Below are 24,767 nucleotides of genomic sequence, written 5' to 3' on the forward strand. Positions count from 1 at the left end.
ATTTTATTTTTTATTGAATTCAACTGTTTGTTTAGAAAATAACCTAATAAATTTCTTAAATACGTATTAAAAAAATACAAACACCATATAAAATCCAAATTTAGCAAGTTTATTCTAGCATAAAAATGCAAGTTTATTCTTACATTATGCATTTAACTCTTTTAAAACTACGACATAAACAAGGATTTACAAACAAATTTGCAAACTACCGTAACTTATACATCCTCTGATGTCAAAGAGTGTTTGTAACTTTGTATCAAGTACAATAATTATTTCAAAACTTAAAAAAAAAATTAAAAATTGAATCAAAATCTTTACTTCTTTCTCAAAGAAACCTGAGAGATCAAGGCTCCAAGACATTCCAATGAGCTCAAAAAGCATTGACATGGGTAGGTAATTCTTGATTTTGTACAGCCTGCAGCAAGAAATTTCAAGAACTTGATGAAAAGTTTCAACTTTTTTCAAAATAAAAAAACTAGCATTTGATTTCTTACATTCTCTTGTATTGACAAAACTTCATCTTCATTAGGTTTTGCAGGAGTGTAATCTTGTTTAAACCATTCATCTACTTTAATATCTGCCATTGTTATCCTTGTTTTCGGGTTTGGAACAAGAATTCTCTTTATAAGACTCTGTGCTCCTGGAGTCATCCATTTATGCATTCGCACATCCCCTTTGCAAATCTAGAAAAACCCCAAATCATTACAACATTAAAGAATCAATAAAGATTACAACTATATGCATTTTTACCTTCTGATAAATCAAAGCTAGGTTTCTATCAACAAAAGGTAGATACACTGTAAGCATTGCATACAAGATGAGTCAGATGACACCACAAGACCAAGTATCATCATACCCTCTCTTAAATAACACCTCATGAGCTATAGCCTTGGCATATGTTAGATAAATCACAACTAGGTTTTTATCATCAAGTGTAGATTTCAATAAAACGATCTAACAACCCTAAAAACCATTTGTCTTCAAACGATTTCAATAATAGAGTTAACATAAATTGATTTTTGGAAAATTAGAGAAAAACAAACCTGGTGCGTGATGGAGGTTCAGTGGCGGTCGTCGGCGCTGTCGAGGGAGGATACCAACACTGAAGAAGGTGGTGTTGTTGGAGATTGGCTTCGGAGGTCTGACCTTGGTGGTAGGAGTCGATATCAGAAGCTGTGAGAAACTCGTGTGTATGAGATCGACGATGGGGGCGACGATGTTGTGCGACATCGACGATGGGAGGAGGTGAGAGGAGATTATCGGTGCTAGAGATGGCCGGATGTGGGAGGAGATCAGAGGGATGATTAAGGGGGTGTTTGGATAGGAAAAAAGGAGGTGCTTATTGCTTATTCCCATAATAATCTAACTTTGAGTGTTTGGATAAAATCCAGCTTATTAAGCTAAATAAGCTACTTTTAATAAGCATCTCTCCCCATGCTTATTGCTTATTGCTTATTCCCACCACAAATAAGCTAATAAGCAATAAGTAATAAGCTAATCCAAACACCCCCTAAGGTGGGTGTGTGTTTGATGGACGGAGGGCAAACAAGGGAACACCGCATTTTTTTTTTTCAGATATGAGTTGAAGTCTGAAAGTTTAAGAGACTGTCAAAATATTAAGAGGTTTTTATTCATACCCAACCAAACACTCTTAATCTGAATAATTAAAAGGTTGTCTCTTAATTTTTCAATTAAAAGACTACCAAACAGCCTCTAAATATAGGAAAGTGTCAACATTTTTCTCATTGACCTACCCTTGTTCTATCAAGATTCCAATACTAATATCACAGGGCTAATATTTTTAATTATATTTTTAATTATATCGTTCGGAACAGCCCAAACCCAATAAGCCCAAAATTATCAGCCCATAAAACATGGATACGTTAACATAGCGCGTAATTTAGCAAATATATGTTTATCATACACCCTACACCGTGAACTTACAAGAAGATAAACCTGTGTCTCAATGAGTATCACTCGTATCCATTACCCGCCAAACTTCCTCTTCTTCCTTCTTCTTCTACACAATTTGAATCAATGTCATCTCTTGATGTATCCTCACATGTTTCTCTCTCTAGAATTCTTTCTCTCTTCGCTCCAGTATCCAGATTCTCTCAATCTTCTTCGCTCTTCCTCCCAACTTCCTCCTCCAATCCATCTCTGTGTCTATCAGCCGTATCTCTTCACCGCCGCCTTTGTAAAGCCACTATTCCATCGTGCAGTCCATCTGAAGGAGAGTTTGAAGCAATAGACGATGAGTTAGTGGAAATTGAAGAAGATGTGGAGTCTGATTTTGAAGATGTAAGTGATGAAAACTTGGATGTGGATGAGCTCGAAGTGGAGGCGGAAATGGCCGTTCGTGAATACTCGCTTTCTTTATCTAAGGAATTGAAAATCGGTGCGTGTTTTTGTTGTTCATTTATGGTCCGTAGGGTTTACATTTTAAAATGACAACTCTGTCTAATTATTGGTTAATCTTACTATTACAAATTTAATTTCAAGTTATTAGAAAAGTATATATATGGAATTACTCGTGATAACCTGATTCATCTCTTAGTTGGAACCTGTGTGCTTGTGTTTTAATTAACTTGCTAGTTCAATTTTGATTGAAAACATATTGACATTCTCTCATGTTTTAGAAGAGGAGCCGATTGGTGAAAAAGAAACTCGTGGAAGAAGGAAGATGCGTGAAAGTATCAAAGTCGTGAATGTGAGTTACCATATCCTATGTACTATCTTCTGATCTTGTCATTTGCTGAATCCTGAGGATATTGCTCTGTGTGAGATTGTTATTTTGCTTCTTAGTAGCAAGTCTGTTCCTGAAATGGTATAAGTATAGTAGACATGAGCAGGAATGAAATACTTTTTGTGACCCAAAGTTTATCCTAGCTGAAATGCTAAAATTTGCATAACCTGCCATTGAGGTATCCATTTCTGAAAGATGCCTTGTCCTCAATAATGAGTTTCTTGTTTTGTCTTTCTCAAACATCAGATGCATTTCATCCAAAGTCAATCATATATACACTCCATAGTAATCTATAATTTTGTTAGATTGGTTGATTTACATTGAGGTTCTTATCCAGGAATTGTGAAAACACTCCATTCTCCCCTTTCCAAAACAGAAAAAAGGTCTTAAATTTGGTTCTAACTATGAATAAATAGAATTTACTCATGACCAGAAACTGGCCTTATTCTTGAAGGAGCTGATGCAAATACATTTAATAAACTTTCTTGTTCCTGATGTTAACCAATCTTCTTTTCAACTCAATGCAGATACCTGATCATCTTCTTCCAAAGGTTTCAATTGTTGGAAGACCAAATGTTGGCAAATCAGCATTATTCAACCGCCTTGTTGGGGTATAAATTTATAGTCTTTGTCCTTTTTGTTATACTTTCTTATATTTGTTATAGCTATTATCTGATTATATATCTTATCATAAATTAAACTTTTATATCTGTTACAGGGAAACAGGGCTATTGTGGTTGATGAACCTGGGGTTACTAGGGATAGGTTATATGGTAGAGCCTTTTGGGGAGACAAAGAATTTATGGTGATTGACACAGGAGGTGTTCTCAAAGTTTCAAAGTCACAGACTGATGTTATGGAACAACAATTATCTGTTTCAACAACAATTGGCATGGAAGGTATTCCACTTGCTTCTAGAGAGGCTGCTGTTGCCAGGATGCCTTCCATGATTGAAAGACAAGCTACTGTGGCTGTGGAAGAGTCATCAGTCATCATATTTGTAGTTGATGGACAGGTATTGTTCATAAACTAGCAACATTAATTCTACTTGAATCTTTACTTGTTATGTTTTTTTTGTATTGATTTCAATTGGGGTTTGTTTGGTTGGATGGAATGGAATGGATATGGTAATGGTAATGGAATGAGTCATTACATTCCATGATCCTGTTTGTTTGATCTGTAGGAATGGATTGAATGTTCAAATAAGTTCTTTATATTATATGTAGAATTACAATATATTATTCTTAACGTTATTTTATACATTATTTTGATTACAATATAGTTAAGACAAAATTGCAAAAATGGTCCCTGTGGTTTCTCATTTTATGTGGTTAAGGTCCAAAGGTTTGAAAAGTTGCAGATTTGGTTCTTTTCAAAAAGTTTTGTTGTGGTTGTGGTCCCTCTTCCGTTAACTTTAACTGGTTGGTTGTTAATTCTTTTAAAAATGGTCCATGAGGGTAAAATTGTCATTTTAAAAGAATTAACAACCAACCAGTTAAAGTTAACGGAAGAGGGACCAAAACCACAACAAAACTTGTTGAAAAGGACCAAATCTGCAATTTTTCAAACGTTTGGACCTTAGCCACATAAAATGAGAAACCACAGCGATCATTTTTTCAATTTTGTCTATAATTAATGAACTTCTGTTCACCAAAATAAAAAAACATAGATAATAAAAGCCTATTTAAAACCCAAATAAGTTATAAAAAGTATATCTTTTAGTTATGTTTATATAACAAAATTGTAATTTAATTAAGAAAAGAATAATCTTTTGAAAAGATTTGTGGCTAACTCTGAACAGGTAGGCTTGAATGCAGCTGATGTGGAAATAGCAGATTGGCTCAGAAAGAATTATTCAAATAAATGTATTATATTAGCTGTTAATAAGTGTGAGTCTCCACGAAAAGGAATAATGCAAGCATCAGAGTTTTGGTCTCTTGGGTAAGCTCTGCTTCTTTTCTTTCTAATTATAGAATGTATAGGGGCTTTTGGATTTTGGGATTGTTTTTCAGGGATTTTGAATCATTCAAAAGATTTGGATGTAGAATGATTTAAAGTTTGTAGTGTTTGAATCATTCAAACCAAACACCCCTTAGGGTCTTTTTGGTATGATGGAATGGAACCAAAAACAAAAGCAATGAACATGGTAACTGAGTAATAAATTAAAAATGCAATTTTAATAAAAATAAACCCTAATAAAATAAAGGTATATCGCTTAGAAAAATTGCATATAAACTACCTTCGCTTGAAATATATATAACTGTGTTATGTGTAATTTCAATAATCCTAAAAAAAATATCGCTTTAAAAATTTGTATACAAAAAAAAAAAAAAAACAAAACTAAATACCATAAACTCTTGAAACTGAAATCAAATATAATTTTTATTACTTTCAAAAAAATAACAAAAAGTAATTTAATTGAAGTTTAGAATCCTTTTCACAACATTGCTGTTATTGAAAATAAAATAAATAAAAGCAATGTATAATTTATGATAATATATCATTCCACATTTCCATTCAATCACACAATAAAATAAATAAATAAAAACTGCATACCAAACACTACCTTAGTTTTCAGATTAACAACATAAAAAACTCAATCATATTCATATAATAATACCATTATCTTTTATTTAATTAAACTATTTTTCAGATTCACCCCACTTCCTATATCAGCTATTTCTGGAACAGGAACCGGTGAGCTTCTTGACTTTGTTTGCTCAGGCTTAGGAAAAACCGAGGTATTTTTCAAATTTCACCACTTACCAAAATTTATTTTTATACAATTAATGATTTTTATACACACACAGGATTCCAATGTTGAAAACAAAGAAGAAGAAGAAAACTACATTCCTTCAATTTCAATTGTAGGAAGACCAAATGTTGGAAAAAGCAGCATTCTCAATGCTTTAGTTGGTGAAGACAGAACAATTGTTAGTCCAGTTAGTGGAACCACACGTGATGCTATTGACACTGAGTTTGAAGGACCAGATGGCCAGGTTTTTGTTTTTTTAAAATAAATAAATATTCAGATTTAATGTTTTTTTAATTTTTGTTTGTAAAATATTGCAGAAATTTCGTTTGATTGATACTGCTGGAATTAGGAAAAGGGCAGCAGTAGCTTCATCAGGGAGTACAACAGAGGCTTTGTCTGTTAATCGAGCATTCCGTGCAATTCGGCGTTCTGATGTGGTAGCTCTTGTTATTGAGGCCTTAGCATGTATCACAGAACAGGTATGGAATGGAATGGAATGGAATGGTTGATTCCATTGTAATGAGAAAAGTTTGTTTTGTTTGATGGAATGGATCCATTTCTGAAGGAATCTGAATCCTTTCATTTTGTTAATTTTCTTTCATTAGGTATGGTTGATTTTTCTTCTCATTCCATCATTGAATGGAATGGAATGGAAAAGTTCATTCCATTGTTATGATGGAATCAGAGAAGGAACGGAATGAAAAAAAGCTGTTTGTTTTGCTTGATGGAATCGAATGGACCATTTATCAAGAACTATGATTTTGAATCCTTCTGTTTTGTTAGTTTCTTTCGTGGGAAATCTACACAAAAGTCCCAAACTTTTGGGAAAAGTTTCAAAAAAGTCCTAAAAGTTTTTTTTGAACAGAAAAGTCCCATTATTTTGAGAAAATCATATAATCTGTCATTTGCTGTTCAAATATAAAAAAAAGACTTTTCGTTAATTTAGGCAAAATGTTAAATAATCGAGACTTTTCTGTTCAAAAAAAAAAACTTTTAGGACTTTATTGAAACTTTTTCCAAAAGTTTGAGACTTTTCTGTAAATTTCCCTTTCTTTCCTTGGGTATAGTTGCTTTTTTTATTCCTTTATTTAATGCAATGGAATGGAAAAGTTCATTCCATTGGTATGAATGGAATCGGAGGAGTGGAATGGTTGATTCCATTGGAATAAAAAACTGTTTGTTTTGCCCGATGGAATGGAATTGACCATTTCTGATGAAATCCGAATCCTTCCATGTTAATTTTCTTTCCTAGGCATGGTTTTTATTATTTATTTTTTTTCATTCCATAATCGCTGGAATACAAAATTGTAATATAACCCATTTTCATCTATAAAATTTTTAATATTTTATAAATTCATGATTTTAAATAAACTATAATTTATTTTCTAAAAATAACTAGATTTTTTTTATGTAATATAAAAATTATGAATGAGTTCTGTAATTATAGTTAAATAATATATCTAGTAGTGTTAAAACTATACCTTGTTACTTAAACACAATATAGAAACAGAGTAAATTACAAAATGGTCCCTGTGCTTTCTGATTTTTACAGTTTTGATCCTTTGATTCAAGGTTTCATATTAATTTTCGTCTGTGGGACTTACTGATTTTGATCCTTATTACCTAAATCAATATGAAACCTTGAAATAAGGACCAAAACTGAAAAATAATAAAATTTTAGTTAAAATCCGAAAGCACAGGGACCATTTTTGTAATTTACTCTACAAAAAAAAACACCAACCTTTACAATCAATTAGAAAACTGAAATCCTGATAAGAAAGGATTCTTGACTTGTACTTAGGATTACAAGATTGCAGAAAGGATAGAAAAGGAAGGCAAAGGTTGTCTAATTGTTGTCAACAAGTGGGACACAATTCCAAATAAAAACCAACAAACAACATTACATTATGAGGAAGATGTTAGAACAAAGCTTCGTATTCTTAATTGGGCACCTATTGTTTATTCAACTGCAATAACTGGAAACAGCGTTGACAAGTAACTATCTTTCTTTCTTTATTCTTAATAAAATATTTAAATATTTAATTGTAATGGAAATTGGAATTTCAGAATCATTGTTGCTGCAAGTGCGGTTGAAAGCGAGAGATCAAGAAGGCTTAGCACAGCCACTTTGAATCAAGTCGTTCATGAAGCTTTAGCTTTTAAATCGCCTCCAAGGACTAGAGGTGGAAAAAGAGGACGCCTCTATTATTGCACTCAGGTATTTAAATCATTTTTCTATTTCAAAATTGAAATTTTTTTTTTTAATTAATAGTGAAACATAAAAATATAATATCTGAAAAACACAGGCAGCTATTAGGCCACCTACATTTGTTTTCTTTGTGAATGATGCTAAGCTTTTCCCCGAAACATACCGCCGTTACATGGAGAAACAATTAAGATCCGATGCTGGATTTTCCGGTACTCCAATTCGTCTTTTATGGCGCAGCCGTAAGAAATCCGAGAAAGATTTTGGTTAGTCTTCGTCCAAACAGATAACAGATAGCAGATAACAGATAACAGCTGACATCTATATGATTATTTTTAGGGCAAGGTCCGGTGTCAAAACCGAAATCAAACTTCACGCATAAGAAGTTGGTTGTAGCTACATGATCTATCAATCTTGAAGAGAAAAAGTGAGGTAAGGTTAATAGTTTCTTAATGATTGTAATTCACTATTTTGTCATCGAGTAAATATGTGAACGCTAAGAGCATTTCATGATTTACAAGAAGCGGCATTGGCCTCACCCGAAACTTTTACGTTTTGCCACGTCAGATTTTGAGTAACTTTATATAACAAAAAATTATTTTCGTAAACCATTTCCAAAAGATATTTTCGAAATTATCTTAGTTTATTCGTATCTTTTTGAAATGTTTTTTTTATACACTCCTCTTTAGGGGTGAGCATTTGGACCGGCCCGGACCGAACCGGACCGGACCGGCTCTTGGACCGGACCGGTATGGAGAATTTTGTGGACCATGGACCGAACCGGATGAGTCGTGTCCATGTCTGTGTCTGTGTCCGGGTTTTCTGGTTTTTGGACTCGTTTGGACCGGTACAACTTTAATTGCATAGAGTATAATAAGTAATCTATATTGATGTATAATATTATAACTTGCAAAATTAATATGTTTCCGTTTCATGCCTAACTAATTTACATTGATGTATAATATTATAACTTGCAATTTGCAAAAATTAATTTTCCAAATAAAAGCAACTAACATATAAATCAAGTTCACCAACAAAAGTTAAACAATTTAAAGACAAACATACAAAAGTATTACCGTAACAACAAAAATCATAGTTTAAACTTTAAAATCAATCAAACTAACAAATTTCATAAACTCAATCTAATCTTCCATTGGCCTCTTCCCCATATCAGTGTCATCCATATGTAACATATTTAAAGCTTGTGCAATCTGTACATAAACACAAATGAAAATGTTGTTAGTATTTAATAAAAAGTAATAATTGTATAAAAAAGAATAAAGATTGTAATTTTTTTAACCAAAGTTATATCATCATCGTTCAAGATGTCACCAACGTTGTCAACTATCAGATTTGTAAACTTTATCACCCAATCTTGGGTGCATAACAAAGCTTCAACTATCAATGTCGATAAACTAGTTTGATACTCACTTACAACTCTACCACAAGTGCTAAACGCAGACTCGGAATTATAGTATAAAATAATACTAAAAAGCTGAAATATTTCAGCTTTGATAGCTCTACTTTGAAGGATTGTAACTCAATGAATATAATACCAAAATAAACAAAATTATAGTCTAAATTCGTCTACAAATTGTAAACTAAATGTTGGAAAAAACCGTAGGTCAATCCGACTTAAAACGAATGATTTATGGGTGTTTAAAAAACGTCACAGATTATAAAATTTTGCTAAAAAGCTTAATTTTTCCAACTTTGATAGCTCTACTTTAAAGGATTGTAGCTCAGTGAATATAATACCAAAATAAACAAAATTATAGTCTAAACTCATCTACAAACTGTAAACTAAATGTTGGAAAAAATCGGAGGTCAATCCGACTTAAAACGAATGAGTTATGGATGTTTAAAAAACGTCACAACTTACAAAATGTTGCTGAAAAGCTGAATTTTTTCAGCTTTGATAGCTCTACTTTGAAAGATTGTAACACGGTGAATATAATACCAAAATAAACAAAATTATAGTCTAAATTCATCTACAAAGTGTAAACTAAATGTTGGAAAAAACCGCAGGTCAATCCGACTTAAAACGAATGAGTTATGTGCGTTTAAAAAACGTCACAAAAATCTTAATCATGTCCAACCGGTTCTAAACCCGGTAAAAACCGGACCGGACCGGGAAAAAAACCGGACCGGACCGGCGAGAAATCTTAGAACCGAGAACCGGCCCGGGGGTCCAAAAAACGGTCTGGTCCGGTCCGGTTCACCAGTCCGGTCCACCGGTCCAAATGCTCACCCCTACTCCTCTTGCTAGATTTGTGATTTTTTAAGTAAATGCTATATTTTAAAAAATGAATATTGTTTGACTATTATTTTTAATGAAATAAATATATTACAATATTGGAAAATCAGAAAGATGACCATATTATGTTCTTATTTTTTTTGAAAATATAAAAGATGATAAAGTTATTATGTAATATAATTGTAAAATAAAAAACAATAAAAATAATATAAAAAACAACAAAGAAGTGAAACAAATCAACAAAAAGAATAAATATTTGAGGTTATATATAATTAATATTATTAAATAAAGCGGTTAATTGTATATATATATATATATATATATATATATATATATATATATATATATATATATATATATATAATAAATTTTGGTTGATAATATTGAACGAAAAACATTTTCAACGGTGACCTTTGATAACAAGGTTTATATGATGTGGCATTCTAGATTTTAAGTGATATGTATATACTTATATAATAATTGTATGTTTTAGAGATTTGTGTTGTATAGTACAACACTTTTAAACAAAAATTGTTATGTAAAAAAAATAAAATGACTTAAAAAAGTAATATATTTTTCGATTTGGACATATTTTGATATTTAGTCATTGAGTATTTTTTTTTCATCAACATTTATCCTTTCAACTTATTAAATTCTATAAATTCAGTCATTATGATCGGTTACTCCAGGTAAACCAGGAAAAATGATTTAAAAAGACAATATATTTCTCACTTTGTATATATCTAATCCTTAATATTTTTTTTTGCACATTTGGTCCTTAATATTTTTTTTTTTTGAAAAACAAGTCATTTTTTGTTTTTATATGCATTCAATACTTATGATTGAATTTTGTAGGTTTTTCTCACGTCATCATCCGTAGATAATCATTAATGTGCTGTTAGGGTTGTTGATGATTATGTCCATCGCGACATAGTTTTTTTGGTTGCTTAGGTATTGTGTTCGGAATGTCGTAACTTCTTTATATGATTTCAAATTTTAATGATCATTATATCCATACTTTCGTATTTGATTCAACTACAACTTTCGTTAAATTACTCCCTTTAAAAAGTAATATATTTTTGCTTACAATTTTATAAAAGAAACATTCATAAATTCACAAAGAACGCATGCATATAAACGTGCATTTTTTTATAAAAAAAAATATTTTTATTTATGATATTATGTCCATGCGTTCTTTGTGAATGTATATATGAATGTTTTTCTTTTTATAAAAGTGTAAGTAAAAATATATTACTTTTTAACGGGAGTAATCTTAACGAAAGTTGTAGTAGATTCAAATACAAACGCGTGAATATAATAACCGTTAAAATCCGAGATCGTATGAAGAAATTACGACATTCAGAACACAAAACCTAAGACAAACCACAAGACCTAAGAAACCAAGCAATTGAGGCCGCGATGGATATAAGCATCAACGACCCAGACACTTCATTAATAATTGTCCCACGTAGGATGACGTGAGAAAAACCTAAAGAAATCAGTCATAAACAAAAACAATGAACTTATTTTGCAAAAAAAATATATATATCAATGATTGAATATGTACAAAGTGAGAAATATATTACCCTTTAAAGTCATTTTTACCGGCTTATCTGCCGATCATAAAGACTGGATGTGTACAGTTTAACAAGTTGAAAGGGTAAATATGGACGAAAAAAATTAACGACCAATTATAACCTTCATCTTTCACCGTATGACTTTCATTTTTAGTCGATTGTTTTGAAAATACATGACCCTCTATATACATTGCAAGGTCATGATTATGTTTACCATTTATAACCTTCAAAGTCCAAAAATCTTATAATAATTTCTGACCAATTCAAGGGGACAATTTATTTTTTTTGTCCCCATATTTCTGCAAAATGTATTTTTACCTCTACATAAGCGATGACAAACTAAAATGATTTTTGAAACATAGTCACTTGTTTTTGTTTTTTATCTCTTTGTAATTACCACATATCTGTAAAGTTTGTGCCCCATTGTCAATCTATTCTTTTAGATTTTTACAAGTGTTAAACACCTGACAAATAAAATACATATTTGGTCGGTTTCAAAATTGTCTCAACCTATCAATATATTAAAACAATCTAGAAAAAAAAGAAAAAAACAAACATGATTGTTTAATAATTTGTCATATGATTCAATCGTTATAGATATGTTTAATTCGTCTATTTATATGTTTGGCTACGTCATTTTAATTAAGGTTAACTGCCAAAAAATGACATCATTTTCTATAACTTTGAATCTTTATAACTGTTTTATATGAAGTCCGTTTTAGGTGAATTTTTTTTTCGTTGTGTTCTTTGTAACAAAAGTTATCCATAAACATATCATAATTTAAATTTGGAGGTATCATATTCTAAATTTGAAGGTTGAGAATTCAAACTTTTTAGGTCCAAATAAGATCCAAATAGTGTCCAATCGAAGTATTCGGCAACTCGGTGATGAAATTCATTGAGATCTGCTCATATTTCTACAATGTATCTAACGGTTACAACTTGTTATGCGACCTTTGATGTTTGGTTTAGACTTTATGACAAGTGAAACACATTTTGACGTACCACACCACATCCCTTTTCATGCAGGGCTACTAATAGTCATGCATCAAATCCTAATACATCCCTGTATCATCAGATGAATCGAAAACTTGGATTTATGAGCCTTATCTATCAAAGTCTGTCGGGCCCCTCCTCATTTTAAATAAATGAAATTAATAGCTAAAACAATGAGGCATGTTTGAAAAGTGGTGTTACATTAAGAGTTCAAACATATTATTTGTAATTATAAAAAAAAGGTATACTACAATAACTTAAATCATAAACAGATAACTTCTTAAAAACATCAAAGCATTGGTAATTAACAAAAATATCTTAAAATTGCCAAATTTTACTAATTTCTAAAGTTAAATATAATAAGAAAACCAAACATTTTTGTTTCTACAAATTTTATCCTTCTTTCATTCTATAAAAAACTTGTCACTGAAACTCTTTCCGCTAGTAAACAACCAAAATCATTACTAATTCAAAAATTAAAAAAACCATTAAAACGCAAGAGAATATAAGCAAAGATACAGTGTTAGTTACATGGTAGCAAGAAATTCAATCACTCTTTGTTGAGTCGTCATCATATGATCTTTTACCCTTGTATATCTACATTAAAAACATGATAATATTAGTATCATGATATGTATGTGAAAAACTTATCAAAAAATATGGAGAAAGGCTTACAAAGTTTTATATATGTCATCTTCTCATTCAATTCATCCATGTCTTTGCCTCATTCAATTCATCCATGTCTTTGCCTAACATAGTGCTACCGTACTCAAGATCCATCAATAAAGACCCTATCCAATCTTATACACAATAACTTCCATAGTTTCAATGTTAATTGAACTCCTATATTTATCGATAACTCAAATAACACCTTATTTTTAACCTTTTTAAAATATATTAAATTATATATTACTAATTAACCTTTTTGTGGTGCGGTTAATACATGAGGTGTGGTTCTGGTTTTTTTCACCGTTAAGTCCTTGTAATTTGTATTTGTTTTTTAAATACATAAAGATACATCTCTAGTTCCTTGTAATTTGTATTTTTGCAGTATAAGTCCATGCTAGTTTTGCTTGATAACAATCTCGTTTTGTTCAAAGGAATACACATAACTTGATTTTCATCATATCGCAACCTTTTGGTGAACTAAGTTTTATATATGAACAGTCTCATCAACTTTATGCAATAAAGCAAATTTTGACACACACTTTATCTGTCAACATATGTTTCAGAATCAGATGTATGTAAGCAACAAGAGCTTGTGCATTGGATAACTAACTTAACAATGAATGTGAATGTGAATGTGGTTAGAAGGATTTCTTTTCGTAAGACACAAGACCATGAACTCCACCTTCCACCTGTGCTGCTCCTGTTCGAACCTGAACAAAAGTCAAACCATAAACATAAATATTGACATGGAAACTTACTTGTGTCATTTTATCACTAAACTGTTATTCTCTTATGACTGTTGTAATAATAGTTTAATGGGTAAATCGAAAAACGGGTGAAAGAAAGTACATTCTGTTTTTTGCAGGTCGCCAAGATATTAAAAACATTACCACATTTGCATTATAAAAACCTTTTGGTACCAAAATTTAAAAAAAAAAAAAAAAAAAAAAAAAAAAAAAAAAAAAAAAAAGTTTTTGATTTTGGTATATACCATACCTCAAGCCTTAAAACCCCAGACCTCAACAAATCATGAGCCGAATATAAGGAAGAAGCACCAAGATCCTGGAAACCCTGTTTCACTGCATGCATAGTGTACGGAATAAACTTTAACACCGAACCTTTATCTGCAACTGCTCCAACAACCCCTTGCGCAATCTTCATTTTAGCAGTGTCACCAAGGTAACGTGCATCACTTCCTTTTCTCATCGCTTCTAAAGACCCCATTCCTCGATACTTTTTCACCCTTTCACCCCCCTAATAACATCATACCAAAATTAAAACTTTTTAAATATCAAAAAAAAAAAAAATTGCAAGTTACCTACCTGATTTGTGTAAGCTCCAGGAGCTTCGGTACTTCCTGCTAAAAAACTCCCCATCATTACAGTTGACGCTCCTAAAGTCAAAGCTTTGACTATATGTCCAGAATTTGAAATCCCACCATCAGCGATCACCGGAACACCACTTTGCGCAGCAACCGATGATACCTTGTACACTGCGGTTGCTTGTCCTCGGCCAACAGCACAAACTTCTTGAGTAGTACAAATGGAACCCGACCCCATTCCAACTCTCAACCCATCAACTCCAGCTTGAATCAGGTTTTGAGCTTGATACATTGTAACTACATTCCCACCAATTACATCCAAATTAGGAAACGTTTTTTTAACATATTTGATCATCTCTATCTGATAAATCGAGTTTCCTTGTGAACTATCGATCACAATCACATTCGCACCAGCTTTAACTACATGTTCTAACCTTTCTTTATCTTTCTCCCTAGTCCCAATTGACGCTCCCACTAAAAACTCCCCGTTTTCTCCAACAGAAGGGAAGCCAGAGGTCTTCGGGAACCCATTAATCCTCTCTACATCCCATTTGCTCACCACATCTATCACCTCCCCTTCTCCACTCACCAATGGCACAAAATCCATCTCCTTTTTTGTTAAATACCCAGCAACATCTTTAAGGTTACACGTATTTGGCAATGTTACCACGTTCTTCTGCATATAGCTTGAAATCCTAGCCTCCTTATCGGGTAAACTTTCCCAGGTTAACTTATCGACGACGCCTAACAGATTCTTGTTATTCTTATCATTGGTTATGAAAACGCAAGGGGAGTTGTTGAAAACAGAGGCGGAGGAAATGGAATCATCCGGTGACAAAAACGGGATATCGGTTGATGCGAAGGGGATACGGTGGGATTTGGCTGACCGGATTAAGGATGACTGTTCGGATGCGGTGTTGTTGGAGTGGATGATTCCGATACCACCTAAAGCCGCCATTGAAACGGCCATGGATGCTTCGGTGACTGTGTCCATTGGAGAGGCGACGCATGGGATAGAGAGGTTTATGTTACGAGAGAGTTTTGTGTTTAGTTGAACGGAGTCGGTTGAGAAGTCGATATAATGAGGGAGGAAGATAACGTCGTCGTAGGTGTAAGAGTATCCTTGGTTGAAGAGTCTGGTTGCCGGAAACCCATCCTCCATCTTCGTATATCCATTCATATATCCGTTGCTTGCGGTGGTCATGGTTGCTTGAGGTGGCGTTATTAGGAGTAGACGAAAACTGAATTTGAAGTTACCTGGTGCTTAAGTAGAAAAAAAAAAAAACAGAGAGACAGAAACCGATTTACCTTGTCTGGCCCCGGATTCAGTCACAGCCGGAGATGGTGTCGGGGTTGCAGCTTGAGAAGATGGGGCCAGGCAGCCTGAGAAAGTGAAGTCGCCGCCTGTAAAAGCCGACGAAGATGTGGTGGACCGGTGGCCGGTGGTCACCGATTCTTCAAGTAGGAGCGTGAGGGGCTGATCGGTTAGATTGAGCAGATGAGGGACAAGCTAGGGCAAATCTGTAAAAGCCCACTTAGACAATATAGTAGTGTCTCGTGACTATCGGTATTTAAAGTTTTTACATTGTAAAAGATAGAATCCTCCGATTCGATCCAATTTTTTCTGATTTTTTTTTTTGTTTTTGCGCATGAAATTTTTTATTTTACCACTTTATGTTTTTTTTACCATTTATCAATTTAACGTTTATCATTTTGTGTTGTGATTTATTATTAATATTTCGAAATTTTTATAACTTTTGAAAGAAAAATTAAATTTTTGAAATATTTTTTACGATAAAAATTATAAAATAAAATTATATTTTATTTTGTAGGATCTTAGGATCCCGATTCTGATCTTACAAACCCAAAAATGATTTTACGTAAGATCCAAATCTTGACAACCTTAATATATTATATATAACTAGTAATATCAATATTTTACCATGGGTTTTAACGTGTTTTTGTTGTGTATTATGATAATAGATAAGAAAAAACCATATTATATATATATTATAGGGCGACGATAAACACGAAAGTTTAAAAAATAAAAATAATATTTTACACAGTGCCGGGGGTGAATGTAATATTTTAAAAAGTAGAATGATGAAATATATTATTTTATAAAATAGAGGGGTTGTAACTGATGAATTATATAAAGTTGATGAATAAATGAAAGTGATATTTTATAAAGTTGAAGATGGAGATATGAAAATGATATTTTAAAAAGTATAGATGAAAAATATTATTTTATAAAATGAAAAAGTTACACGTGACGTAATTATATGAAGTTGAAGGATTAAAGTTATATTTTATGCACTAACTCATTATGTATGTATGAATTAATCGTTATGCGTTCTCTAAACGGTCTAGTAGCACCTAGGGATTAATCGGAGATTAATCGGGACCTAGTCGGGATTTTTACAATAGTGTTTAAGAGATATGTTTTTAGTTATAAAAAATTATAATCGTTGATTTAAATAAACACATTAAGTTCTATCACCTTATAATATATATTAATTTTATTTTATTTATTATTTTAATGTAATTAGAATGTGAAATTAGAAATGAAGAATTAATTATTAATTTAATGTAATTAAGTGAGAAATTTAAATTTTAAAATTTGAATAGAGAACTAATAGGTTGACATGTGGCATAATCGATGACATATAATATTAATGTAACGCCCCAATTCGCAGATATTGATTTGGATGAAAGTTTATTTGGTTTTAAGATCTATTCGACAAGTTGGTTGCCCTACTCGTCGAGTAGCAGCGGGGGTGGGATCGCGTGTTTTGTCACAACTAGCATTTTTGCGAGGAAATTCTACTCTCATGCAATCATTCAACCAGTATAATGATTGGTACTCTAAGCAAATATCATATTTCATACTCATTCAAATACATCTCTCATGTTCAACACAGAGTTTGAAACTCTAAAAATTCTGATTCAAGTTTGTTATGGACTATGAATTCTTTATTGGACCTAATGGGCCAATAAACCCTTAACTTAATTCTTTAAGATAAGAGTCTTAAGTTGGGCCCTATTTGAACTCACATTCATTAAGATGTAGTATTTTAGGCATTAATGGGCCTAGAATGATCCATCTTATTTCTAATGGGCCTTAATGGACCATAGCAACTCCAATTAACCCTAATGGACCTAAAACCCATCCCTTTATCTTATGTTGGGCCGTAAGTACTTCCAAGGGCCCAGTGGGCCGAAAATTTATAATTAGACTTCATAAAAATCGATCAAGGCCAAGGTTGGGCTCAAAACCATTTCATTTTCATTTCTCTTAGCCCATTCTCGGCCCAACATCAATTAAAACAAAAAAATGAAGAAAACAAGATTATTGTAAGCTTGCCACCTAAGTTTTATCTAATGGTAATCTAAGCAAAGAAACTCACATATAACCAAGCATCTACACCCTTAACCATTATATATTAACCTCTTGATCCTCTCTCTTCCCTCTCTTTTGGTTACGACCGAGAATCACAACTCCTCCCACCATCTTCACCTTCTTCAAACACTCCTCCATCCACCTTCCTCAAGAAAACCGTGAGTATAAGGAAGATCTTCAAGAGAATCACTTCAAGCTTCATTTTGTGGTAAGATCTTGCAAATCCAAGTGTCATACTTCATCTTTAAACTCATTTACTCCTCTTACACCCATGTGTTCGTGAATCATACTCTTATAGCACCTTAGAGCTCGAAAATCATCTCCATAACACATCTAGGGCCGAGATCTCTTCACATCTTCATCAAAACCGACTTCCAAACCCCCAGGTGAGTTCATACCCCCTTGGTTTCTGTTTTCACTTGTTTTTGGGGGGAGAATACAAGTCATATGTGTAGATCTATGTATATATGCATGATTATGTGTGTTTTCTTGAAACATTTGGTGATTATGTGTTGATTTCTTCACTAATCTAAAAATATGTTAAGAAACTTGGAGTGTATCACTAGGATCTTCATATGAATCATGAGAAAAGTATGTTTTATCACATATAATACATTTAAACTTGTAGATCTGGGATTTGTACACTTTATGTAGCAAAAATAAGTGTTGTGTTCAAAGATCTATAAGCTAAACTCACAAAATAGCCCTTGACAGGAAAGTTTTGGTCTAATCTCGGACTCTTTTGACCATCCAAATGGAATTATTTTTCAAAACTGTTTTACATGGATAAAGTTCAGGTTTATACCTTTAAAACGACTACTCGCACGTTTTCACACGATTTTTCTACTATTTTTGGTGAATTTTACAAAACTGCCTATCATATTTGAAATAATTTCGGACCAACCTGTGAAGATGAGCAATTTCACACTTGTTAGAAGCCATTAAAAATTATGAGAAAATTTGTGAACAAAGTAGACAAGATTTCCAAACTTTGAGAGTTTACGGATCCAAATTTCGACTTATGATGATTTTTCTACAAATTTTCAAACAACTAGGTCGGAAAAGCTCAAAAATCAGAAAACGTGTATTTCACAAAAATCAAGCCGAGAATGCTATTTTTGACAAAAAGGGGTTTTAAAATGCTATTTTTACTACAAAATAGTTATCAAAACAAGCTTTGAACAAAATGGAGACTAAAGTGTTATTCTTACAAAAATTGGGCCTTAATCCTAAATTTTTGGCTTATTGGGCCAAGAACGTCTTTTTACAAAAAGGAGGGTCGTGAAAAGGTAAGAATCTTACTTTTAAACAAATAAATCCCTTAAAACAAAATACGAGATCCACGACTACCGGCGAAACGTAATAACAAATACACCTTCAACACCAATATCGTTACCAAACGATTTGATTCGGTTTCGAATCAATTACAAAACAAAAATCAATAAACATTAGTACTTCAATAAACACGCGAAATCTACGAGGAGTCAATATTCAATCTTTGGGCTTGAAAGTTTCAAATCGTGCTTGTTGGGCCTAGCTAGCCCAATAACATGATCTTTAGGCCCGAAGGGAACGCGCTTACATGTTAATGGGCCTTCTATGACCTAATTCCATGTAAAAGGACTTTCAATAGCTCTATTGTGCTGTTGGTCCCCAAGGGCCCATTGGTACTGCTAGCGAAGTCGAGAAGTCAAATGCGAGTCGGGTCAAGTGCCTTTCGCATTCCCGATAGTCTTGAACAACTTATGGAACAAATAAGGGCTTCGTACCCTCCTTTCTCCTCGGTTGTGGGGCTATGAGAAGTTAGGGTGGTTAGATTAAGTGAGTCTTACGGACGACGCCTAAAGGATCGTTTGTAATTGGTAGTTATAAACTAGTCATTTTCATTAATGCGCGATTATAACAACTCACACCCCATAATTAATCCAATGTCATCTGGAAATATCGAGTAGACAGATTCGTGGCGTAAATCAAGTGAAGTCCGGGTGGTTGGATTAAGTGAGTAGTACGGACGACGCCTAAATGATCGTTTGTATTTGGTAGTTATAAACTAGTCATTTTCATTAATGCGTGATTATAACAACTCACAACCCATAATTAATCCAATGTCACCTGGGTAATCATAAACAATCGTCGTATCGGTATAACAATAAATAAATAAGACACGTAATTTTATGTATTGGGAAAACATCGGGTTTTCCCGGGGAGTTCAACGCTTTTACCTATGTGATGTGTACAAAGTTCAACAATTATACATGTTTACAAAAATCGACAAGTATACTTACGGATCTTCACACTTTTTATAAACAATACTATTTTCAAAAAATATCGGATTTTCTGGTGGTTTTCAAAGTTATACAAATCATTTTCACAAACATGCTTATGAACTCACCAACATTTTTATGTTGACCGTTTTCAAAATAACTTGTATTCTCAGGTAACAGATAAACTGAAGAATAAGTACCAAGCGATGTCATGGTGTTTTGCTTAGATTTACTATCGAATGGTTTATGTTATGAAATTGTAACGTCTAAAACAATGTAATGAATGTAAACGATATCAGTTGTAATATTTCAATGCATGGTGATGAATTATGTTATGATTCATGTATATTCATTGTGATGGTATTCAATTTGAGTCACAAGAGCCCTCGGACGTTTCCACCGTCCGGTTCGGGGGTGTGACAGGTTTAGTGGCTACTCGTCGAGTCCATGAGGAAACTCGACGAGTAGGAGCTGGCAGAAGAAACCCTAGATCCCGAGGTTTTGCACCCTATTTAAGGAAGCATAAGCCTCCTTTGGCCTCTTTAGAATCCTTTGAGAGCTTAGAAAAACCCTAATTCGTGTGGTGCTTCATCCTTGTGTGACTTGGGCTTTAGGAATGTGGTTTTTGGAAAAGAAGAGCTTGGAGGGCAAGAGACTAGAAGCAAGGAGGGCATGGGAATCAGAAATCTACCTCAGTTAGCATCATTTGGAGGTATCAAGTCCTCACCTTTACTTCATTTTCCTTCTAGACCTCATTTGGTTGAGATTTAGGGTTTTTTTTTATGGTTTGATTGAGAAGATAATGTGGGATATAAGCTAGATCTGAAGTTGTAACTTTAGATCTGGACCCTTCTTAAGTTCTAGAGTCATAAAGCTCCGAGTTTAGTCATGTATGAAGCCTCATTGAGTATGAAACCCCCATTGTGAACTTGGATTTGACATTAAGAGCCTTTTTAGCCATGCATGCACGTAAAGTTTGCAACTTTACGTGAAAAACATGCCTTAGGAGCTTGGATCTGTGATTTGGAGCCACTGCATTGCTTAAAGGGGGTCTGTATGGCTTAAGTACTGAAGGAACTCGGCGAATCGCATAGTCGACTCGGCGAGTTATATGAAGATAGGCATGGACATGATGAGTTGGATGAACAACTCGGCGAGTCCGATGAAGATTGACATAGACCTCAACGAGTTGTATGAACAACTCGGCGAGTCGGTTGAGGTTTCCCCAATTCATGTATGTGTGTATAACCGTCGGGTTGCAAGAAGGAAACTCGACGAGTGGCCTTAGAGTTCGATCGTAAACCGAAGGAACTCGATGAGTCACTCCGTGACTCGCCGAGTGGGCGAGTACTTCAAGGAACTCGGCGAGTTAGGGTCAACATGGACTGTTGACCTTGACTGATGACTTTGACTTTGACTAGGGGTTGATTAGTGGACTTATGGGGTACCTTGAAAGGTTGGGAGCTTATGGGTATGATTATATTATGGTAATAGGTGGTGGAGTTGTTGACAGCGATCTGAGAGTTGGAGTTCATCTACCGAGTCGACATCTGCAAGGTGATTTATCCTCACTATATCGATAGGGTCTACGGCACCAAGGTCGGCCCTTTAGTTGTTATTTTTATGATATGCTACATGTGGTTATGATCTGTTAGATCGGAATCAGGATAGACAATATGTTATGCTCTTATGACTCGTAGGGATTGGTATTTTAGTGACCTGCTAGGTCAGTGCTCTAGTTACGAGAGATTTCTATGATTGATGATCAGTGAGATAGATATGTTTGATGTTTGTATATGCCAGTATATGATAGTTATGCGCACATGGCTATTTGCTTGTTGGTTGGGTTGAGGCGGTCCTACTTTGTGATGAAGGCCAACATACCCTATGAGCGGTCCGGGGAGACTGTAGGCCCACGTGGCGGACCAATCATGCCGAAGGCTCGGGATAGGATCAGATAGACTGTAGGCCCTGCAGGGCGGTCCAGTCTGGCCGATGGCCCAATATGCATGTTATTGATTGTATGTTGCTGACATGGTATTATCAGTGTGGTATTGGTATTTTGGGGGTAGCTCACTAAGCCCTCGGGCTTACAGTTTTCAGTTTATTGTTTTAGGTACTTCAGGAGATCATGGCAAGGCGAAGGCGTGACCGTACCACTCCTCATCTTTTTGATATAGTTATTGGGACACTCTGATGAATAATGATTTGAAAACATTTTGTAAACAAATACTATTTGGTTTTTATTTATGATCGGAAACGTTTGAATTTGGCGTAAATTTCTGGATGTTACAAATAATGAGGATTTCTAATATTGTGACACGTGTCAATAGGAAAATAAATCTATTCATTTATTAGAATAGAAAGATTAGTAATTAATAAAATATAAAATTAAATATTGTATACATATTAATATGAGTAGCATTTATGAACGGTGTGAGGTATTGTTATGGTCGATTTTTGGTTTTTTTTGTTGGCTTGCCTTTTGGTTTTTCGGCAAGTTTGTTGTCGATATCAGCTGCTTTTCTCGTTTATAGATATGCATAAACCATGACAAAGTAAAATAACATATAGACTACAAAAATAATAACCATTAATGATATAGACTTTGTTATATTTCATAAAACATATAGTTTTTCACATAGAACTTTTCATAAAAACCATAGATTTTCATCATTTTTATTATATATTTTATTATTTGATTATGTTTTATTGTTATTAAGTGGGTAGATAAAAAAAAGTTAAGTGGAAATATCCTAAACTAAATATTTAGGACAAAAAACTAAATATTAAAAAAATAGCTTGTTTTAAAAATACCAATTTTAAAATTTTCACATTTGATAAATCAATCTAGTTATAATTTTTTTAATCAGCCCACTTTAGGCTCTGACTTAGTCAGATCTTATTCGGTAAGCAACTATCAAACAACTCTTAGTTGATTAAAATATGTTGCTTTTGGTCTTTTCATGAACACAACTTCTAACAACAATCGTAATTTAATAAATTCAAATTTTGAACTACAACTCTATAAATACAATTTATTAGGAAAATAGAAGATATAGACACATGTAGATGGGTATTAAAAATTTAGTGGTTCTAGTCTTATGTGTACTTTCTCTATTTGAGACTTTGATTCAATTTAATTTCTTACTGATATCTCTCATCTTTGAAGACTAGCTTAAAGTCGAGACTTCAACCCATCACTAATGGCAGCCAGGCTATGGACATCCTAGAAGAATCGATTTTTCTATTTCCCTACTCTATTTGTTCTTCATTATCTTTCGTTTACATATCAATCTATTTTTCTTCCAATCTATCTTATAAGTAAATCATAGATTTGTATTACTTTTGTTCTGCATAAGCATTATATCTAAACGATTAATAAAGTGTATGCATGATTTTTAAGTTTTATTGTTGAATACCTCAATATACATAGTCACCCCTGCCCCTGTTTTTCTTGTTTTTATGCAAACATGAAAGTCCAGTTAGATGGTAAATAGACAAATGATGTATTATTGTCTCAGTGTGTTTAGTTTTATAGTTTATGATAACTTATGTGTTTGGAACGGATCAAGATGGAATTTTATATATAAAGAAGATGATTTTTTTGTGAACTTTCTTGATTATATTCTTTAATGCTTTTGTTTTGTAACTTACACCCAGTTCTCGAGTTCAACTTAACGAGAGAAAAGAAAAGAAATAAGTTTAAATGAGAAGAAAATAAAAGAAATTGGTGTTCCCGAGTTTCATTAAAGGAGTGAAGTGGAGGGAAACGGGAGGATCACTTTCCCTCCTAATTTTCCTTCCGATTTGGGAGGATTTGGAAAGAAAGAACAAAATGATTCATTTTCCTTGCATTTATCTCCAACTCAGGAACACGAAAGAAAATTTTGTTTTCCTTTCCTTTCTCTTCTTTTCTCTCGTGACTTTCTTTTCTCTTCTCTTCTTTTCTTTTGTTAAACTCAGTAACGAGGCGTTATAGATGGTTTTATCTTAATTTTTGGAAACTTAGTTTGTTGAATTATCTTTCCACTTCATATATTACGAAGATCAATTTGTGTAACGCCCCGATTCTCAGGTATTGATGTATGTTGAATCTTTTTGGCCTTTGGGTCTACTCGACGAGTTGGTCGCCCTACTCGTCGAGTAGTAGCAGGTTGGTCCACACGTTTCAATGACCTACTCGCCGAGTCCAAGAAGGGACTCAACGAGTAGGATCTTGCAGATGAAACCCTAAATCCCAGGGTTTTGCACCCTATTTAAAGAATCACAAGCCTCCTTTGGCCTCTTTACAGCCCCTTGAGAGTACATAAGACCCTAATCTGTGTGGTGTTTCATTCTTGTGTGTTTTAAGCTTTGGAAAGTGGATCCTTGGAAAGAAGAGCTTGGAGGGAAAGAAGCTAAAAGCAAGGAAACTGTGGGTAATCAGAAATCTACCTCGGTTAGCATCATTTGAAGGTATAAAGTCGTCACCTTTACCTCATTTCTTTCTAGACCTCTTTTGGGTGAGATTTAGGGTTATTTTGGCTTGGTTAGGATGACATTGTGGTGTATGAACTAGATCTGAAGTTGTAAC

The 24,767-nt window shown here is 33.4% G+C and overlaps 2 protein-coding genes across 8 annotated transcripts; one reads left to right on the forward strand and one right to left on the reverse strand.

Moving 5' to 3' along the window:
• Positions 1–1,957: 1,957 nt before the first annotated feature.
• Positions 1,958–23,596, forward strand: EMB2738 (GTP-binding family protein). Of its 6 annotated transcripts, none has more exons than XM_079006782.1 (13): positions 1,958–2,398; positions 2,640–2,710; positions 3,274–3,357; positions 3,465–3,761; positions 4,548–4,687; positions 5,400–5,487; positions 5,557–5,745; positions 5,819–5,980; positions 7,303–7,496; positions 7,569–7,719; positions 7,808–7,973; positions 8,047–8,139; positions 23,364–23,596. In XM_079006782.1, the coding sequence occupies exons 1-12, from the start codon at positions 2,038–2,040 to the stop codon at positions 8,109–8,111; spliced, it is 1,968 nt and encodes a 655-aa protein (XP_078862908.1). In that variant the 5' UTR covers positions 1,958–2,037; the 3' UTR covers positions 8,112–8,139; positions 23,364–23,596. The 6 variants fall into 6 exon arrangements, with proteins under 6 accessions (XP_078862908.1, XP_078862907.1, XP_078862906.1 ...); XM_079006781.1 differs by lacking the exon at positions 23,364–23,596 and adding an exon at positions 22,308–22,470; XM_079006780.1 differs by lacking the exon at positions 23,364–23,596 and adding an exon at positions 20,365–20,483.
• On the reverse strand, positions 13,641–16,072 carry LOC145058903 (inosine-5'-monophosphate dehydrogenase 2-like). 2 transcript variants are annotated; one of them, XM_079006785.1, is made up of 4 exons: positions 15,836–16,072; positions 14,529–15,736; positions 14,203–14,460; positions 13,641–13,916 (listed from the first exon to the last, which is right to left on the reverse strand). In XM_079006785.1, the coding sequence occupies exons 2-4, from the start codon at positions 15,729–15,731 to the stop codon at positions 13,845–13,847; spliced, it is 1,533 nt and encodes a 510-aa protein (XP_078862911.1). In that variant the 5' UTR covers positions 15,732–15,736; positions 15,836–16,072; the 3' UTR covers positions 13,641–13,844. The 2 variants fall into 2 exon arrangements, with proteins under 2 accessions (XP_078862911.1, XP_078862909.1); XM_079006783.1 differs by having other exon boundaries at positions 14,529–15,768.
• Positions 23,597–24,767: the final 1,171 nt, after the last annotated feature.

This window comes from Lactuca serriola, chromosome 6 (assembly GCF_051521515.1).
Source record: "Lactuca serriola cultivar US96UC23 chromosome 6, Lser_US96UC23_V15, whole genome shotgun sequence".
Classification (NCBI taxonomy): domain Eukaryota; kingdom Viridiplantae; phylum Streptophyta; class Magnoliopsida; order Asterales; family Asteraceae; genus Lactuca; species Lactuca serriola.